Source organism: Urocampus carinirostris, chromosome 7 (genome assembly GCF_059441175.1).
Source record: "Urocampus carinirostris isolate Australia breed hairy pipefish chromosome 7, RoL_Ucar_1.0, whole genome shotgun sequence".
NCBI lineage: Eukaryota > Metazoa > Chordata > Actinopteri > Syngnathiformes > Syngnathidae > Urocampus > Urocampus carinirostris.
Window position 1 is genome coordinate 45225162 of NC_142355.1, and position 19550 is coordinate 45244711.

At 38.5% G+C, this 19550-nt stretch overlaps 1 protein-coding gene across 1 annotated transcript in view; it reads left to right on the forward strand.

Moving 5' to 3' along the window:
* The window catches only part of e2f4 (E2F transcription factor 4), a 46353-nt gene extending 29409 nt beyond the window's left edge, over positions 1-16944 (forward strand). Inside the window, exons 3-11 of the mRNA XM_088341095.1 lie at positions 1035-1195; positions 1420-1464; positions 1537-1601; positions 1695-1862; positions 5472-5550; positions 7901-8047; positions 12946-12993; positions 13080-13124; positions 15601-16944. Of these exons, the coding sequence (XP_088197221.1) occupies positions 1035-1195; positions 1420-1464; positions 1537-1601; positions 1695-1862; positions 5472-5550; positions 7901-8047; positions 12946-12993; positions 13080-13124; positions 15601-15716 (874 nt within the window). The 3' untranslated portion in view covers positions 15717-16944. The remainder of the gene's footprint in view (positions 1-1034; positions 1196-1419; positions 1465-1536; positions 1602-1694; positions 1863-5471; positions 5551-7900; positions 8048-12945; positions 12994-13079; positions 13125-15600) is intronic.
* Positions 16945-19550: the final 2606 nt, after the last annotated feature.

Here is a 19550-nt window from a genome sequence, read left to right on the forward strand (position 1 = left end):
CTTCTTTTAGACCCTTTCTTGCCAGCCACGCTGTGGAGTACTTGGATGCGTGTGATGGAGCGTTGTCCTGCATGAAAATCATGTTTTTCTTGAAGGATGCGGACTTCTTCCTGTACAACTGCTTGAAGAAGGTGTCTTCCAGAAACTGGCAGTAGGACTGGGAGTTGAGCTTGAGTCCATCCTCAACCCGTAAAGGCCCCACAAGCTCATCTTTGATGATACCAGCCCATACCAGTACCCCACCTCCACCTTGCTGGCGTCTGAGGCGGACTGGAGCTCTCTGCCCTTTACCGATCCAGCCACGGGCCCATCCATCTGGCCCATCAAGACTCACTCTCATTTCATCAGTCCATAAAACCTTAGAAAAATCCGTCTTGAGATTTTTCTTGGCCCAGTCTTGACGTTTCAGCTTGTGTGTCTTGTTCAGTGGTGGTCGTTTTTCAGCCTTTCTTACCTTGGCCATGTCTCTGAGTATTGCACACCTTGTGCTTTTGGGCACTCCAGTGATGTTGCAGCTCTGAAATATGGCAAAACTGGTGGCAAGTGGCATCTTGGCAGCTGTACGCTTGACTTTTCTCAGTTCACGGGCAGTTATTTTGCGCCTTGGTTTTTCTACACGCTTCTTGCGACCCTGTTGACTATTTTGAATGTAACGCTTGATTGTTCGATGATCACGCTTCAGAAGCTTGGCAATTTTAAGAGTGCTGCATCCCTCTGCAAGATATCTCACTATTTTTGACTTTTCAGAGCCTGTCAAGTCCCTCTTCTGACCCATTTTGCCAAAGGAAAGGAAGTTGCCTAATGATTATGCACACCTGATATAGGGTGTTGATGTCATTAGACCACACCCCTTCTCATTACAGAGATGCACATCACCTGATATGCTTAATTGGTAGTAGGCTTTCGAGCCTATACAGCTTGGAGTAAGACAACATGCATAAAGAGGATGATGTGGTCAAAATACTCATTTGCCTAATAATTCTGCACTCCCTGTAAAAAATGGAGTTGATTTAACATTGTGGTTTCTGTTTTAGGGGTGTAGGTCCAGGCTGTAATACAAGAGAGATCGCAGACAAACTAATTGATCTGAAGGCCGAACTTGATGATCTGGCCATCAGGGAACGTGAGTTGGACCAACAGAGGCTCTGGGTCCAGCAAAGTTTCAAGAATGTCACAGATGACTCCAACAACAGCCCATATCCATTATGTTCTTTACCTACCTATTAAATGCTATTGCAGCTTGCACACAATACACAGGGTTCAAATACTGTAGGTGCTTGAAATCCTTAAATGCTTGAATTTTAATGTTGTTTTCAAGGTCAGGAAAATGCTAGAATTTTGTGTGAAGTGCTTGAAATCTTTGGCAATGCAATGTTTCTCTGCAATCCAATTTACCAATTGACCCTTAATGCGTTCGTACTATGGCATATGTTAAACATGAAGACCTCTGTGGAGCTTTCAAAGGTAATATTTTGTTAAACCTACATTCTTATATCCTATTAAGGGTTCCATTGCTTATCAATTGTCCTTTAACAGGTGACACCCTTTTAGCGATTCGTGCTCCAAATGGCACTCAGCTCGGGGTTCCCAGACCAGAATCTGTAAGCACTAAAAATTTCACATTTCCATCATCTTGTAGTCCTCTATTTTTTATTTTATTTTTTTCATTTCTCACCGTGCATGTCTGAATGCAGGTTCTGAATGGACAAAAGAATTACCAGATCCATTTGAGAAGTTCTACAGGCCCTATTGAGGTTTTACTGGTCAACAAAGACCCATCCAGTGTCTCGCCAGTTGTTTTGCCCGTTCCTCCTCCGGATGATGTCCTTCAGAGCCTCCCTACGCCATTGCCCTTCTGCCAGGTTCAGGTGTCCTCTTTGCTATTGGGCTCATTTGTTTTTATGTCTTGACCAGTATTGGGCACGTTACTTTAAAAAAAATGCAGTGGCAGTTGTATAGTACATTTTGCTAATGCACGCTGTAGATGGGTCCCACAACTCCAAATTTCACCCATTTTTTTGCCCGCGTCCCTGCGTCCCGGGACGCAACTTTTTTGACACAAAATTGTCATTACTACCCGATACTTTTTTTTTAACAAAGATTTACCGCAATCAACTTTTCGTCAGGCAGATACGCCATTGTTTTGGTCTCGTGGTTCGAGATTTCGTCTGCACGCCGATCTCGGCAAACAAGATCTTGTTGCTCCGAGATTACGTCATTGTTGTGGTGGTTGTTGTCGAGTTAAAGACAAGTATGCCTCTGTAAAAACAGTATTAGGTGAAAATCAACACAAGATTGGTAATTTCTTCAGTGTCAATAATGAGGCGAAACGTAATGCAGAAAGTGATAATAACGGCAATAATTCCGGCACAAAAAAACGGCGGAGAAATTCTTCAGAAGATCGTGGTGGGAAGCAAAACACGTGTGTTGAAGCGAACGATTCGACGAAAGAAAAACAAAAGAATACTCCTAGCAAGAAAAGGACTTTTCAGCCAAAATGGACTAAATTATATTCCTGGTTACGCTATGAGGAGGATTATAATGGATTGGACCTTGAAAAGGCATTACAACTGTGGCGGGACAGCAAACCGCGAAGAATATACGAAGTGAAAAATCTGAAGTGATAACTGCTTTGTATTACCAATTAACTGTGATAATTAAAACTGCATGAATATATGGACAAATATTTCAGCAATATTATTTTTTATAACGTATAATATTTATGTGAACTGAAAAATGTTGAAGTGATAACTAATTTGTGTTACCAATAAACTGTGATGATTAAAACTTAAGGAATATATAGATTTATATTAAATATTTGTATTCCGATTTACAATTTCAACCTCGATAACACTAAATTTTGGGGACCCATAGATCTCTGTTGGGACCCATAGATTTTTGAGCATGCAAGTCCCCGGGACCCATCACTTTTCAGAGGTAAAATGAACTCTGACAAGGGCAAGGGTGCTGTGAGGATTACTTTTTTCCCCAGTGCCTTCAACACCATACAGCCTCTGCTACCTAGTGGTAAACTGACAGATGGGAGTAGGCTCACACCTTGTGGTATGGTTTCCGGACTACCTGAAAGGCAGACCCCAGTATGTGAGACAGGGGGGTTGTACATCTGACACTGTGGTCAGTAGCCAAGAGCGCCACAGGGGACGATGCTCTCTCCAGTCCTGCTCACCCTGTATGCGTCGGACTTTCAGTACAACTCTGAGTCCTGCCATATGCAGAAGTTTGCTGACGACACTGCTATCGTGGGATGTATCAGAAGTGGGCAGGAGGAGTACATGAAATTGATCTAGGACTGTGTCCAATGGATGGATGCTAACCACCTGCACCTGAACACCACCAAGACCAGGGAGATGGTGGTGGACTTCAGGAGGCCTTGACCTCACCCGGAACCTGTAACCATCAAAGGAGAATGTGAGGAGTTTGTCCAGACCTACAAATACCTAGGTGTGCAGCTGGACAATCAACTACTGGACTGCCAACACGGAAGCTCTGTGCAGGAAAGGACAATGCCGACTGTACTTCCTCAGAAGTCCTTCAACATCTGCAAAAAGCTCCTGCAGATATTCTATCAAACTCTTGTGGCAAGCGCCCTCTTCTATGTGTTGGGGAGGCACCACCAAGAAGGATGCCTCTTGTCTGAACTGTACCTGAGAGATGGGCACTGAACAAGCTGCTTTCAATCATGGACAATTCACTATAGCCACGACACAGCATCACCAGACAGAAGAGCAGCTTCAGCGACAGACTGCTTTCACAGTCTTGTTCCACGGACAGACTGAGGAGATCATTTCTCCCTCATGTCATGAGGCTCTTTAACTCCACCCGGGGGAGTAAAAGCCCACATTAAACCCCAATTCCATTGCTAGCTAATACACCACATTAGCCTAAGGAAACGTAAGTGACTTTTCTTCACTTGTTGGAACAGGGCGGCTTGAGACTCGGGGGCGTGCGCAGGGATGAATTTTAATCATTAACGTTAATATATTTCCACACGTTAAATTAAAAAGAATAACTCAAATCGTTAACGCAACATTTTTTCCAGCCCTAATATAATTTATATATATATATATATATATATATATGAATTATTATTTATTGATTTTGTGCATTACGGTCTTTCTTTTTTTCCAATTTTTTTCTTTTTGTTTTTTTACTTTTTTTTTTTTTTTAATGAATGGCCTTTATTGTCATTATACAAAAGAAATGAAATTGGAGGAAATATATTATTAATACATAATAAATCTATACCTACAATGACAGTTGGACAGAACATTATGTTATGTATGTCAAATAATTTTAAATTTTCTGAGCTGTATCTGAGTCAGTTGAATAGAGAAGAACAGACAGGTGTATTAGAAACTTTTAATATTTATTGCACCTCACCAGCAACCGATGTATCCTATAACCTGTAAACAACATTCTCAGATAACAATCGGCAGCAAACAATATTAGGTGAGTTTAATAAATTAAATCTATCTCTCAAAACTTTAGACCACTGGTCAAGTATAGCCTACTGTACTTCCAAGTTTTTTGTTCACAATGAAATTCATACATAAAACAATATAAAGTGAGTTTTATTCCATAGAATATATCACGGTCTTTAGTCGGACAACTGCTGAAGTAGATGTATGTTACTTTACATCAGTTTTTTTCACACAATAGAAGTAAAAAGTTCCACAATACAAATTGCGTCTACCACTGCAGTCCAAAATGAATAGATCCTACTACTGGGGACAATTGGTCAAGTAGAAATGGGCAACTACACTTCAAATATTTTTTTAATTACAAAAGTCAACAGTAAAACAAATAAAAATGACTTATCCAAACCCTCTCCCTACCTCTCGCAGTCCCTCCCCTCTCCATCTATCCTTCCCCTCTCTCTCTATGATAGCTGACAAGACTTCTCAGTGTGGAGAGAGGAGCAGTTTTGTAAGATTAAGTGTTTAAAGACACACAAACCACTGAGAGAGAATCTACACTAGTTTCCCCTAAATAAAATGTTAAGTATTTTAAATTTAATACTTGTGATGTTAGAGTAGGACGTTTTCCATTGTGTGACGTCAACACACGTGCATCGTTTTGTGTTATTGTAGATGGCTGCCGTGTTATGTTGAATGAGATCATTGTTCACGTTCCCATGTTTTTGGTAAATAAATATCCCAAAAGGCTGACCGTGGATGTCCTGCTTATCATCCTTAGGCACAAAAAGAGACAAAGTATCGCATTTGACCGCTTTTGACCTTCATTAACGATAACGGCGGAAAACATAATTAGTTAGAATTTCCCTTTATGGATAAAATGACGTTGTTACCTTACGCTGTTATTTATAAGTGTTATTCCCAACACTGGTCTTGACTGATAAACACAATCAGCCCCCACAGAAACCAGAAATATAAGAGAACTGCTCTAGTGTTTTGACTTGACTTTGACACTTCTTTTTTTGTACCTCATAGGCTACAAAATCAACTGCAGAACATGTTAAAACCCCTTTTTCAATTGCATCATCCACTTGTCAAGCAACCTTAGTTGCAGGTGAGCAAGAAGGGTCACTAGTTTGAATACAGTAATCTACAGGTATTAAACATTCGGCCCGCGGACCAGATCAGCCTCACCAAGGGTTTTGATCTGGCCTGTGAGAGACAACACCGAGAGAAGCACAAAGGAAAAATGAGATGCGGTTTGAAACAAGACAGGTGCCACCTGCGTGGCATATGCAACAATATTACTTGTTCGCTTTCTTTTTTTTCTCTCATTTTCTCTCTCTCTCTCTTTATAACTCCTGTCTTCTACTACCCTTTCTTCTTTTTCTTTTTCCTTTTCACTCATTTTTTTTCTTTTACTTTTTTCTCTCTGTCTCTCATTTTTTCTCTTTGTATATAACTCTTTCTTTCCTTGATTTTTTTCCTCACTCTTTTTATCTCTCATTTTCTCGATTTTATTTTCTCTTTCACTCTCATTTTTTTTCTTTCTTACTATTTTTTGCACTCTTTCTTTTTTTCTGTTTTTTTATTTCCCCACTTTCTCTTTTTCATTCCTTCTGTATCTTTCCTTGTATCTCTTTTTTTTAATGTTTTGTCTTTTTATATCACCTTCTCTTAGTCTGTTTTTTTTCTTTTTCGTTCGTTTTCACTCTTTGTCATTCTCTCTTGTTCTCTTTATTTTTCTCTCATCTACTAGTCCAGCTTTTTTTCATATATACGATGATGGCCCTCAGCTAAAATGAGTTTGACGCGCCTGCAATAATCCCTCGTTCTTCGCAGGGGGCTGTGTTCCAAAAAGGACCCGTGATAATCATAATCTGAAGAAGTAAAAACCTTTATTTATTGGTTAAATACTCTGTCATACATTAAAACCGAAGAACAAATCCTATTTACGGGCTCAAGCATTTATGTTTGTATAAATAACTTCAGTATTGTTAAATTATAGAAAATAATCTTGCTGCTATATTGCACCATTGATTCTCAAAAATGGTAGAAATTATTTCAGGACACTGCTTTTTTTATTTCTGCTATTTTCTCGCCATCGTGTGGACATTACTGTAGAACAAAAATGTAGTATTAACAAACCGTAAACAGTGTCGATGTGAAATACAGGTGATTCATTAGCTATAGAATATAAGTGTGTTTTAAGCCAAGATTAAAACAGTTCCACTGAAGTTGCAGATTGAATCCCAGAGGGCAGAGCATTCAACTGCAACTGGGGCTCGAATAGAGAATGCTCTCGAACCTGCAGATCTGTTCTTGGCTCTTGGGATTATGAGCAGACCAGCATTTTCAGAGCGAAGGCTCTGGACACGAACATAGGTGGAAATGAAATCTGAAAGATATGAGAGAGCAAGTCCATGCAAGATTTTGTATAATACCAACAGAACCTTAAAATTACATTTTAAGATGACAGGGAGCCAATGCAAGATAGCTAAGATCGGGGTAATGTGATCAAACTATGTTGTCTTAGGTAAAAGCCTTGCTGCAGTATTTCGTACCAGCCAGGCTCTTGATTTTGGACTTAGGTAGACGGGAGCGTAGTACATTACCGTAATCGAGAAGGAAGGTAACGATGCATGAATTATCTCCTCATCAGACTAGGACAGCATGAGTCGAATTTTTGTAATGTTGCGAAGATAGAAAAAACTGTTCTTGTAATATTCTTAATGTGTGTTTGGAAGGCCAACTTGGGGTCAAATGTGACACCTAGATTTTTGACTGAGTCTCTCTGGGTGATATTACATTTGTCGGTGTTCAGAGCAGTTTTTTCAAAACAAGTCACAGCATTTAGATGCACCAATAACTAAGATTTCGGTCTTTTAAGGTTTGAGGCACAAGAAGTTAAGTGACCTCCATCTTTTTATATCAAATAGGGCTAGAGCAAGGTCAGCAATCGATTGAAGGATTGAATGCAATGCTCCGTGGCAATCAATATAATTAAAATGAGTCCTAATTTGGCTCCTTTTTCTGCTCTTTAAGCATACAGTACGTTCTTTTTTTGTCTTCTGTATTGAACTCCAATTATTAACCATCACCTATTAAGCCCATCCGTTTTTGTAAGCAAGTGGGACGTTTTGAAGCTGCGCGTGCATTGTCGAAGCAGAATGGCAGATTTTGTCAGTTTTTACAAAAAGATTATAGATCGGAACAGTTCAAAATTGCCCAAAATAGCGATTTAATTTTGGTCACCAAAGTCAACAAAATATACGCTCTGGATGTCTTCCTTTGAAGGTAGGGAAAATCAAAAAGTTGGCCTTGAAAGTGCTTGAAAAATACTTTAATTTGGCCATGAAATGTGTACAATTGCTCCATAGCAATGGATTAAAAATACACATTTGTGGTCATTTCACTTTTATTCCTTTTTTCCCCATATGTTCTTTATGACTTGCTTGTTTCAGAAGTTGCAAACAGCACATCACTCACTCCAAGCACAGATTCGCCCAGTGCCATTACTCAGCAACTACAATCCTCCGCCTCCTTGGATGGATCTGGATCTTCATCGGCATCAGCAGTCTTTGAACCAATTAAGGCGGACCCATCTGAGCGTGAGCAGACTTATCTGATCATGTTTTAATCAGCAGAATAGCAGTGCTACAACACAACACTTTACTGTGACCCAAGACCGCAATTAGTTTAAAAAATATAAACTTTAATGTGTATTTATGCGAGGGCTGCAGCCAACAGCTTTTTTATTAAAATAATAATTAAAATTGTATTGTCATAAATATCAAAATTGTGAAACAATGCATGCAAAAAGATTAGACAGGGCACAAACATTGAATATAGAGACTTCGAAGAGGAAAGAAAAAAAAGGCTATCTGGATTAATAGACCCCTCCAAAATAAATTACAACATAGTGCTTAGAAAAACTGGCCTAATTTATAATAATAAAAACAATATTAATAATGCAATGAAATAGTGTATTGTAACAATAGTGCAATGCAAAAAAAATGTAAACATTTAGGAGCAGTAATTAAAAAAAATTAAATTAAAAAAAAAATTATATATATGCGGCAGCGCAGTGATTAGCGCGTGTGCGGCACAGTTCTCAAGTCGTGGGAACCTCCTGCGTGGGTTCAAATCCAGCTACCGGCCTTACTGTGTGGAGTTTGTATGTTCTCCCCGTGCTTGCGTGGGTTTCCTCCGGGCACTCCGGTTTCCTCCCACATCCCAAAGACATGCATTTCAGGTGAATTGGCCGGTCCAAATTGTCCCTAGGTGTGACTGAGCAAGTGAGTTGTCTGTCCCTGTGTGCCCTGCGATTGGCTGGCAACCAGTTCAGGGTGTCCCCTGCCCAATGCCCGGAGATGGCTGGGATGGGCTCCAGCACCCCGGCGACCCTAATAAGGATAAGCGGTACGGCTGATGAGATGAGATGATATATATATATATATATATATATATATATATATATATGTATATATATATATATATATATACAGGACTGTCTCAGAAAATTAGAATATTGTGATAAAGTTCTTTATTTTCCGTAATGCAATTAAAAAAACAAAAATGTCATACATTCTGGATTCATTACACATCAACTGAACTATTTCGAGCCTTTTATTATTTTAATATTGCTGAATTTGGCCTACAGCTTAAGAAAACTCAAAAATCCTATCTCAAAATATTAGAATACTTCCTCAGACCAAGTAAAAAAATAATTTTTTAACAGCAAAACTAAATCAAACATTTGAAAATGTCCATTGATGCACTCAGTACTTGGTTGGGAATCCTTTTGCACGGATTACTGCATCAATCCGGCGTGGCATGGAGGCAATCAGCCTGTGGCATTGCTGAGGTGTTATTGATGCCCAGGATGCTTCGATAGCGGCCTTCAGCTCATTTGCATTTGTAGGTCTGGTGTCTTTCATCTTCTTCTTAACTATACCCCACAAATTCTCGATGGGGTTCAGGTCAGGGGAATTAGCAGGCCAATCAAGGACAGTGATGCCATGGTCAGTGCACCAGTTACTGGTGGTTTTGGCACTGTGGGCAGGTGCCAGATCATGCTGGAAAATGAAATCCTCATCTCCATAGAGCTTTTCAGCAGATGGAAGCATGTAGTGCTCTAAAATCTCTTGGTACACAGTTGCATTTACTCTGGACTTGATGAAACACAGTGGACCAACACCAGCAGCTGACATGGCTCCCCAAACCATTGCTCACTGTGGGAACTTCACACTGGATTTCAAGAAACTTGGATTTTGCTCCTCTCCAGCCTTTCTCCAGACTCTGGCGCCTTGACTTCCAAATGAAATGCAAAACTTGCTTTCGTCTGAAAAGAGGACTTTGGACCACTCTGCAACTGTCCAGTGCTTCTTCTCCATAGCCCAAGTCAGACGCTTCTTCCGTTGTCTTGAGTTCAGAAGTGGCTTGACCATGGGAATACGGCTATTGTAGCCCATTTCCCAGACACGTCTGTGAACTGTGGCTTTTGATACCTGGACTCCAGCTTCAGCCCACTGTCTTTGAAGCTCCCCCAAATTCTGGAAGCGGCTCTTCTTCACAATTTTGTTAAGGCTGTTTTTCAGCTGTTAAGGCTGTTTTTCAGCTGTAAGCCAAAATCAGCAATATTCATCTCTCTTGGTTGTGCAGCGTTTCCGGCCACATTTTTCCCTTCCAACAGACTTTTTGTGGCTATGCTTTGAAACTGCACTCTGTGAACAGCCTGCTCTTTGAGAAATTTCTTTTTGTGTCTTACCCTCCTATGTATCAATGATGGTCCTCTGGACAGCAGTCAGATCAGCAGTCTTCCCCATACTTGTGATTTAGTTTACTGAACCAAGCTGAGTGTTTTTAAGGCTCAGGAAACCCTCGCAAGGTGTTTCGAGTTAATTAGATGATTCAGGTGATTAGTTGAATAGCCTACTTGTATATTTTTTCATGATATTATAATATTTTGAGATAGGATTTTTGAGTTTTCTTAAGCTGTAAGCCAAATTCAGCAATATTAAAATAATAAAAGGCTTGAAATAGTTCAGTTGATGTGTAATGAATCCAGAATGTATGACATTTTTGTTTTTTTAATTGCATTACAGAAAATAAAGAACTTTATCACAATATTCTAATTTTCTGAGACAGTCCTGTATATCTCATCTCATCAGCTACACCATCAGGACACCCTGAACTGGTTGCCAGCCAATCGCAGGGCACACGGGGACAGACAACTCACTTGCTCATTCACACCTAGGGACAATTTGGACCGGCCAATTCACCTGAAATGCATGTCTTTGGAATGTGGGAGGAAACCGGAGTGCCCGGAGGAAACCCACGCAAGCACGGGGAGAACATACAAACTCCGCACAGGAAGTCTGGAGCTGGATTTGAACCCACGCAGGGGGTTCCCAAGACATGAACTGTGCCGCACATGCGCTAACCACTGCCCCGCCGTGCTGCCCATATATATATATATATATATATATATATATATATATATACTCAATTTTTCCAAATTTCCATACAATAGTGTATATTTTTTCAGTTTCATTTGGCAACTACAAAAAGAAATAAACCCAATATGTCCAATTTTTTTTAAATTTCGAAAAGTCACTGACTATTGAAATGTTAGCCGGATAATCGGATGCATAGTATTTGTTCTTTAATTTAATCAAGTTAATTTAAGTTGATTTAAAAACTTGCCAAATGTTAATAACTACACAAAAAATGGTTACAATAAATACAGTCAAAGTAAAATAACAACAGTGTTCGGTCAGTAGAGAATCAAACACATAAATAAACCTCTATCCATTTTTTTTTTAATAGGCACAGGCAAATAAATGCATACAAATCAAACATTTAACATTAACATACCGCATTAACATCAACTACACATTCTAAAATAATGCTTACCATCAGCAGTACACACTCAAATTTGAAATGATTTTTCCTACCGTGAACTCTGGACTGCATTCCTCTACTCTTTTGCCACATTTTAAACACTGCGTTTTTAAATACAGTGCGCCCTATTCTTTTGTTTCGTAGCAGCACCTAGGAAAACGTCGACCTGCTCTTTTCCACAACGCATGCGCCCTAAATACAAAACACCACAGTAACGCCTGGAAACATTGATGAAGCCCTTAAAGATGAATTAGTCCATGTTTTTGCCAACATTTTTCACTGTATAATAGGAGCCAAACGGGAGGTTGGACAGTTCGTTATTTAATATTAATAACGTACTCACAATATTTTAACCTTTTCACCCACAAATCAATTTGTCCTCAATTCATATGTCTGAGTTGAACGGTAGGGGAATTTATCTATCAAAAACGCTACACAAAGGTTTTGTACTGTTGCTTGAAATCTTTGAAATTGCTTAAATTTGAATGTTGTGTTGTCAATAATACTGAAAATGCTCGAATTTTGGTTGAAATGCTTGAAAATGCTTGAAATGGTTGCCATTACCATGTTGACGGTTATGTCTTGCCATGTTTCTTTGCAGTCCGACTGTAGACCACGCAATAAAAGAAGAAAATAAAAAAAGTGCGTAAAAATGACGCTTGCCCCAGGTGGCTTGTCATTATGCCAGTGTGATGTTAAGTGTCACTGCCCCCTACCGGTTGCACCGAAGAGTGCAACTCCATTTATCGCCTTTTTTCCATAAAATACATTTTTTAGATATTATCTCTTCATTGCTCTAAAAAAATGATAAAATGCAAACAATTAGTTATATTTAAACCATTATAGACCCAGATCCTTTGAAAAACACACAAAATATGTAATTTATACTAAGTAAAACTAAAAGCCAAACATAAGCAATCACTATAATAATAATAATAATAATAATTTCCTTTGTATTGTCATTCTTTGTAACAATGTACACAGAACGAAATGTCTAGTCCAAATTGGCTCATTTTTCTGCTTTTTATACATACAGTACTTTTTTCTTTGACCTCTCTATTTAACTCCATCATTACCAAACACGTCCGGAGCCCTTTTTGCGTTTGTAGACAAGTGTGACATATTGAAGCTGTGCGTATATTGTTGAAACAGAATTGCAGAATTCATGTCATTTTGTAGCAGCCTATTGACACAAGCAGCAAGATACCAACTTTATTTTAGTCATCAAAGTCAACAAAAAAAGTTGTTTTGATGAGCCCTGGATTTCTTCCTTTGAAGGTACTTGGGGAAAAAAATAAAAAATAGCCTTAAAAATGTTTGAAAAATGCTTGATTTTGGCCAAGAAAAAAGTTGAATGGGCCCTGTTTAAGTCTGAGGTTTAGAATCGGTTGTTGCTTGTACAAAGACAAAATTGAGTTTCGTCCTTAAATTTGAGCTATTTACAGCAATTTAGAGCACAAACTGGGTATTTTAAGTTGTGGGTTATCGACCTTTTTGTTGGCTGTATTGGAGCGGCATTCAGTGTTGCAATCAACTGCTTAAACATTGAGGAAGACAGCCCTTCTCACATGTTGTAACGAAATATTTCTATTGATTACTGCAGTGCTGGACTTTCCCAAAGAACTTTCGGAAATGTTTGATCCCACTAAAGGTAAATCAGTTTACTGAAAATATTGCTGCTCTGTTAAGGCATCATAAAATGACGACTTAATACAGTATCTCTTTTTCCCATTGCAGAGATCATGAGTGGAGATTTACTGGAAGACCTGATGACGTCAGAAGGTTAAACACTTAAATTAAAGATTAAAAAGAGACATGCCATTTGTTGTGAAAAACCAATTACGTTCATATTTGTTTGCTCTTAGAATGTTTTCATCTCATTATAAATTAAGAAATTCGATTGCATCACAATCCTTAAACCTTCTACTGTCAAATATAGATTTTAGCATAGTAAAAAAATAAAAATGACAAAAACAGAGTATTTTATTTTCTGCTTGTGGGGTGGGGGGAACTTAAATGGTAATGGCGAAACAAAATCAAATATTTGTTTAAATAAAAAATATTTAAATAATGCTGTGATATTATATTATTAGTTATCGAGTACTGTTTTTGCCGAGTAAGGCTGCAAGTAACGGCTATTAAAATAGTCGGCTAGTCACAAACTATTAAACAATAAGTCAAATAATCAGATAACGTTTTGTTAAATTTTGGCATTGGGTTGATATGTATGGCAAATGATAAACACAAGAAAAATGGGTACAATAAAAATATATTTTTTTTAAAAAATGCAAAAATTAGATCAAAATGCCCTATTTGAAACCATTGAGGTACAGTGGCTCAGTCAGTAGGGACATGAATACCTAAAAAAGCTTCATCAAGAATTATATTAAACTCTAGTACAGACGCTCCCCTTCTTACGAACATTCGATTTACACATAACAGTAGATAGGATCATTTTTTCCGGTATGTCAAAAAATATCCCGACATTACTGTCAGTTAGATTTTGTATTGTGTGCACCTTTTTCCAAGTAGAGGACAGTACTGTAGTGCTTCTTTCCGCCACGTGGCGCTGTGAGAGGTCACCCAGCATCCACACCAAAGAAGAAAACTGGCTTCTACTTCCTGGTTCGTGTTTAACCATAACGTGTACTGTATCGCTAGCGCGCTAAGAACTTTGACATTTTTATTGTTTAATATCTCGTGCATTCATTCAATATGGTTTGTGTAAAAGGTAAGGAAGAGGCGAGCCGTTTCTTTTTAAACAAAAGTGGAATAAGAAAGCTTGATGCGTTTGAGAAAATGGTCGGAACACTTTTTTTCGGTCAGTTTTTACCACGGAGGAGGACCTCTTGGACGCGCAAGTCCTAAAAGTAAGTAAAACCTCACTTTATTTTTATTTATAGAGCATTTTATTTTATTAAATGTTTATTTTTTAGTACAAAACAATACAGGTTACTTATACAAGCCTTAAACATACTTATATAAACCATAAACATACAAAATATAGCACTGAAGCAACTTACAAACAAATTCAACTTACAATCAATCGTCCGGAACCTAGCTCTTTCGTAGGTCGAACAGCGTCTGAAATCATTTTTATCCCAGAAAACCAAGATTACCAGCAGTAGAATAGTAAATAAGTCCAATATGTGAAGTACATACAGTGTTCAACTGCAAAGTCTCAAACAAAAGTACTTATGGATTCTCAACAGTTTGAAAGCAAACGCTTTTAACAACTTAAGTTTGTTGTTTTTTTACGTTTTAACCTCTGAAGTTTTTTCTTCAGACTGAATGCTTTTAATTTCAAATATGTTTCTCGGGCACAGTCAAGTTCTCGTTTATGGCAAAATATACGCGTACAACATGTCATTGCATGTCATTAAAACCGCATTCGCTGAATGTTACTGTATTTTCACGACTATAAGTCGCTTTTGAGTATAAGTTGCTCCAGCCCAAAAATGCATAATTAAGAAGGAAAAACATTTATAAAAAAACGTTTATAAGTTGTACATGGAGTATAAGTCGCACTTTGGGGGAAATGTGTTTGATAAAATCCAACACTAAAAACATACAATACAAGAGTATTTTAAATAATATAAAGCAAAGAGCTCAATAAGTTTTTACGGTATACGAATGTTACATGATTGTTGTGACATAACATATTAACAGTTATTCAGATAACTCTACCATAAAGAACATGTTTACCAAACTATAATTTTCACTGCAAATCACTAAATGCAATGACGTTTTCCTCAACGGTTTCTCGGTAGAGGGTGCGCCACTTTCCACATTCACGTCTTTTACATTAGATGTCATTTCCTCTTCTTGCCAGTCGCTTACAAGTTTTACAAACTGCATATTTCACTAATTGCAGCTTGAAATCTGCAAAATGATTGGGTGCCATTTCGTTCAGTCTTCTCAGTTGCTCCTGCATGAACCTCCCCCCTGGCTTATGTCACTCGCGCCAAAGTCACTAAAATGACTTTGTATCTCATTTTTGGGGGAAATAAAATAGAATATCGCAAAGCATTATTTACCTCGTATAGAAATCTATTTTGATCACGTTAAATATATTCACTTTGGCAAATGACGCCGTGTCTTCTGAACCTTTGATCGATTGGTAAGAAAAAGGGCCATTTATATTATCATTTTTTTTATCGACTAAATGTTGCAGCCCTGATTCAGAGTAGGCTTGTAATCCCTTTTTAAATTAATGCTGGTTAGTCTTGTAATAATTGCTTTCATATTCTGCTTTTAGTGTTCTCGCCTCTTCTGCGTCTGTCGCCACCACCTAGCGACCATGACTACATATACAACCTGGATGCGACAGAGGGCCTTTGCGACCTTTTTGATGTCCCCATTTTGAACCTCTGACCCAAAGAGGGCCAGAAAAGCTGGGAACTTCACTTCTTGTGTGCCCTCTTAACTCCCTTTCTTTACTGTGGAGGTGAGCATAAAACAATACAAACCAGAGCCGTGTTGACAGACTACTTTAAACAGAGCGTGTTCAGCTTGAGCTCAGTTTCACCAGCTTCAGCCAAGAGAGGAAAACGGCATCAGGAGCAAAGTTCTTTTTTATTGTTTTTAAGGATCAAATTATGACTGAAAATGTCTATTTTGAGTCTATTATCATTGCTTATAGAAGTGGTACATCTCTTGTGTGCGATTCCAAATGAAATTGTGTTGGCTTTGTTGTATGCAAAATCTTTTAGTCCAGCGTCTTTGGGAGAGAAAAAAAAATGTTTCCTTATCAAGTGCACAGAAATTACATTAATGGGGCGCAGCTTTTATCACCCACCTGCTGCCTACATGTGGCTTCAATCAGTCTAAATGCAGCTGGTTATATATGCACTCTCTGTGTACGTAAAGATATTTTTTAGTGTGAGCAACATATCAGCTTACGTGCTAAATATTTAAGGAAGGCACAGAAATTGTTAACAAATGCATATATTGGACAAAAAAAAGAAAACTTGTAAAAGGTTTTAATCATTAATCAGAACCAAAATATAAAATCGAGTTTTGGCATATTCATATTGGACAAAAATGTAATCATGTTTAAACCCCTTTTTGACTGCTAAACAATTGTGCGTTCTTACAGATTTATAATTTTTATTTTTTTAACTCAGCTCAATAATCTTGTCATGTCTTATTTTCATAGTCCTTTAAAATTCATTACTATTACTTTGTAACAAAACATTTTGGAAAATGCCAACATACTCCCTCTGCTAAACCTATCTGAAGATTTACGTTGCAGCTTTGTCTTGTAATTGCTAAGTTCATATGGAAGTAAAAGGCATGCATTATTATGACAGTGTATACATTTTCTAGCTCATCATGTATGCCAACAAAATATTGTAGCTATATTAGTCATTTTTTTTTTAAAAAAAACAAGCTTTTATTTTTTTACTTTTTGCCTCTGCCTCATACCTTTTTAGGTATGTCATAAAATAAGTTGATTGTTACTGTTTTGCGCTGATGTCATAATTCTGTGTGTTTTTTATAATGCATCTTGTCTTTTTATTCTTTCCAGATACTGTATACATGCTGAATAGGATAGTTTTTTTTTTGTCAACTTGTTATATTAAAGGACTGTTGTGACAAATTCCTGGCTCTCCAAATTGGAATATATGGACTAAAAACACTGGATCGCTTATCATTGCACCCTTTCTCAATTTACCTTTCCATACTCATCCATTCATTATAGGCATTGGTTATCCTCAGTAGGGTTGCGAGGTGACTGGAGCCCACCCCAGCTATCTTTTGGGCAGTGAGCAGGGGACACCCTGAACTGGTTGCCAGCCAGATGAAGCATTACTCATCCAGTCCTTGAGTATTCCAGGTACCGGTGCTTGAAATAATTTAAAATGCTTGAATTTTGATGTTGTGTTTTTAAGGTTTGATAAGTTTTGAATTTAAGGTGAAATGTTTGAAATTCTTGCCATTTTTCATATATTTTGTGCTTGGTTAGGAGCTAGGGCTTAAAATAAGGGTTGTAAGCAGATTTTATGGTTCCATCATAGGATCTGAGCTATTGTTTGAAACTAAGGTTTCGGTTCCTTATTAGGATATCAAACTGAATTTAGGGACCTGAAATAGGGTTGGGTATGGGGTTTACAGCTCAAGTTAGGTGTAGGTTTAGGGTTAAGTATTAGGGTTGGAGCGCTACGTGAGGATTTTCAACTGAGTGTAGGGTTCCAAAATGAGCTAGTGTTACAATTTGAAACTGGGCGAGGTCTAGTAACTAGGGTTTGAGCTTCATGCTTGGGTTCTAAACTCAATGTAAGATTCCCAAAATGTCTAGAGCTAGGGTTACAGTTTGAAATGGTTAGGGCTAGGATTACAGCTTGGGGTAGATGTAGAGCTAGAATTAAGCGCTACGGTTTGGGCTGCAAGTTGGGGTCCTAAAGCGATCTTTAGGGTTCCAAAATAAGGTTGGGGCTAGAGTTTGGATTTAAAACTAAGGTTTTGTTTTTTGTCCTTTTGATCGGGGCCAGATTTCTCCTTTTAATGGTACTGGAAAAAAATGGAAAATTGGCTTTGAAAGTCCTTAAGATCTGCTTGAATTTAGCCATGAAAAGGGTGTACGAACCCCTGCTATTCAGACATAGGTATGAGCGGAGTCAGTCAAACTGACTATAAGCATGTTTAAAATAAGGGAGGCATACTTGAATTTAAAGGACGCATGGCAGCTGAGTGGTTGGCGGTCCGCGGAACAGTTCTGTGGTCACAGGTTCAAATCCAGCTACCAGCCTTTCTGTGAGGAGTTAACATGTTCTCCACGTCCTTGCGTGGGTTTCCTCTCGGCAGTCAGGCTTCCTCGCACGTTCCAAAAAAAATGCATGTCAGGTTAATTGGCCAGTACAAATTGTCTGTGGGACTGAGCAAGTTAGTTGTCTGTCTCTGTGTGCCTTGCGACTGGCTGGCAACCAGTTCAGGGTATCCCCTGCCCACTGCCTGAGCACAGCTGGGATGTGCTCCAGCACCCACGCGACCCTTCTCAGGATAACGATGAAGATAATGGGTGAATAATTTGAATAATATAATTTATATTATAATTTATATAATTTGAATTTATACCAGCTCGGTAGCTTAGATGGTAGGGCTGGTTCAAGCCTCGGCTGAGTCATACCTAAGACTTACAAAATTGGTACCCATTGCCTCCCTGCTTGGCGCTCGGCATTAAGGGTTGGAATTGGGGGGTTTGGTCACCTAATGACTCCCAACACAGCAGTTGGGTCTAAAAACCCGGCGCTGATCGAAGGCGATGAGTCACGTCGATAGCTTTGCGTGACAAAATGATATCCGGCAGATATCATGTTGATGGTTGATACTGGCTGAATAATAATAATAATAAAAAACAAATAAATACTTGGATACAAATGTGTTTTGCTCATCACAATTACTGGGGAACAATTTCAGTGGTGTAGAAGAAACATTTGATTGGGGAAGATAAGTGTTCAGAGCCTTTCGTTGTAATTTCTGTTCATTCAGGAAATATATCAATGAAATATACTGATCACTGCAGTATATTTAAAGTTAAAATGATTTCAAATCTACTAAAACAACATTTGTTCAAAATCAGTGCACCATTCAAACATCACATGTGTTGAAATGTAAAATCTATTTTGGGTGGCATTTCCCTTTTTGGCAGGTTCATTGGCACATGAAAATGGAAAGCCCAAAGACTAAGACCTAGTCCAGTTGAAAACTAAAATTTTGAATTGGTTTTGAGATGAAATGTTGTTGCCTTGAGAGAGTGAAATGTATTTCTGGGAAAACATGCTGAGTCAACAAAACCAAAAGTGCTTAGTCAGCGGAACACATAGCTAAAGAAATATTGGATATACTTCTGAGATATATTTACATCCGCAACTCATCCATCCCTACATTATCTTAACCACTTACCCTCAGCCCATCCCAGCTATCTTTAGGCAGTGGGTAGGTGACACCCTGAGCAGGTTGCCAGCCGGTTGGAGGGCGCACAGAGACAGACAACACACTTTCTCATCCATTCCTAGGGACAATTTGGACCGGCCAATTAACCTGAGGTGCATGTTTTTGGAATGTGGGAGGAAACCAGAGTGACTGGTGGAAACCCAAGCACGCAGAGAACATGCAAACTCCACCCTGGAAGGCGGGTAGTTGAACAGAGGAGTGGGTTGTGTCACCCTGACCAGAGTTCAAGGCTGCTTTCTTGTGTCCTGTTTC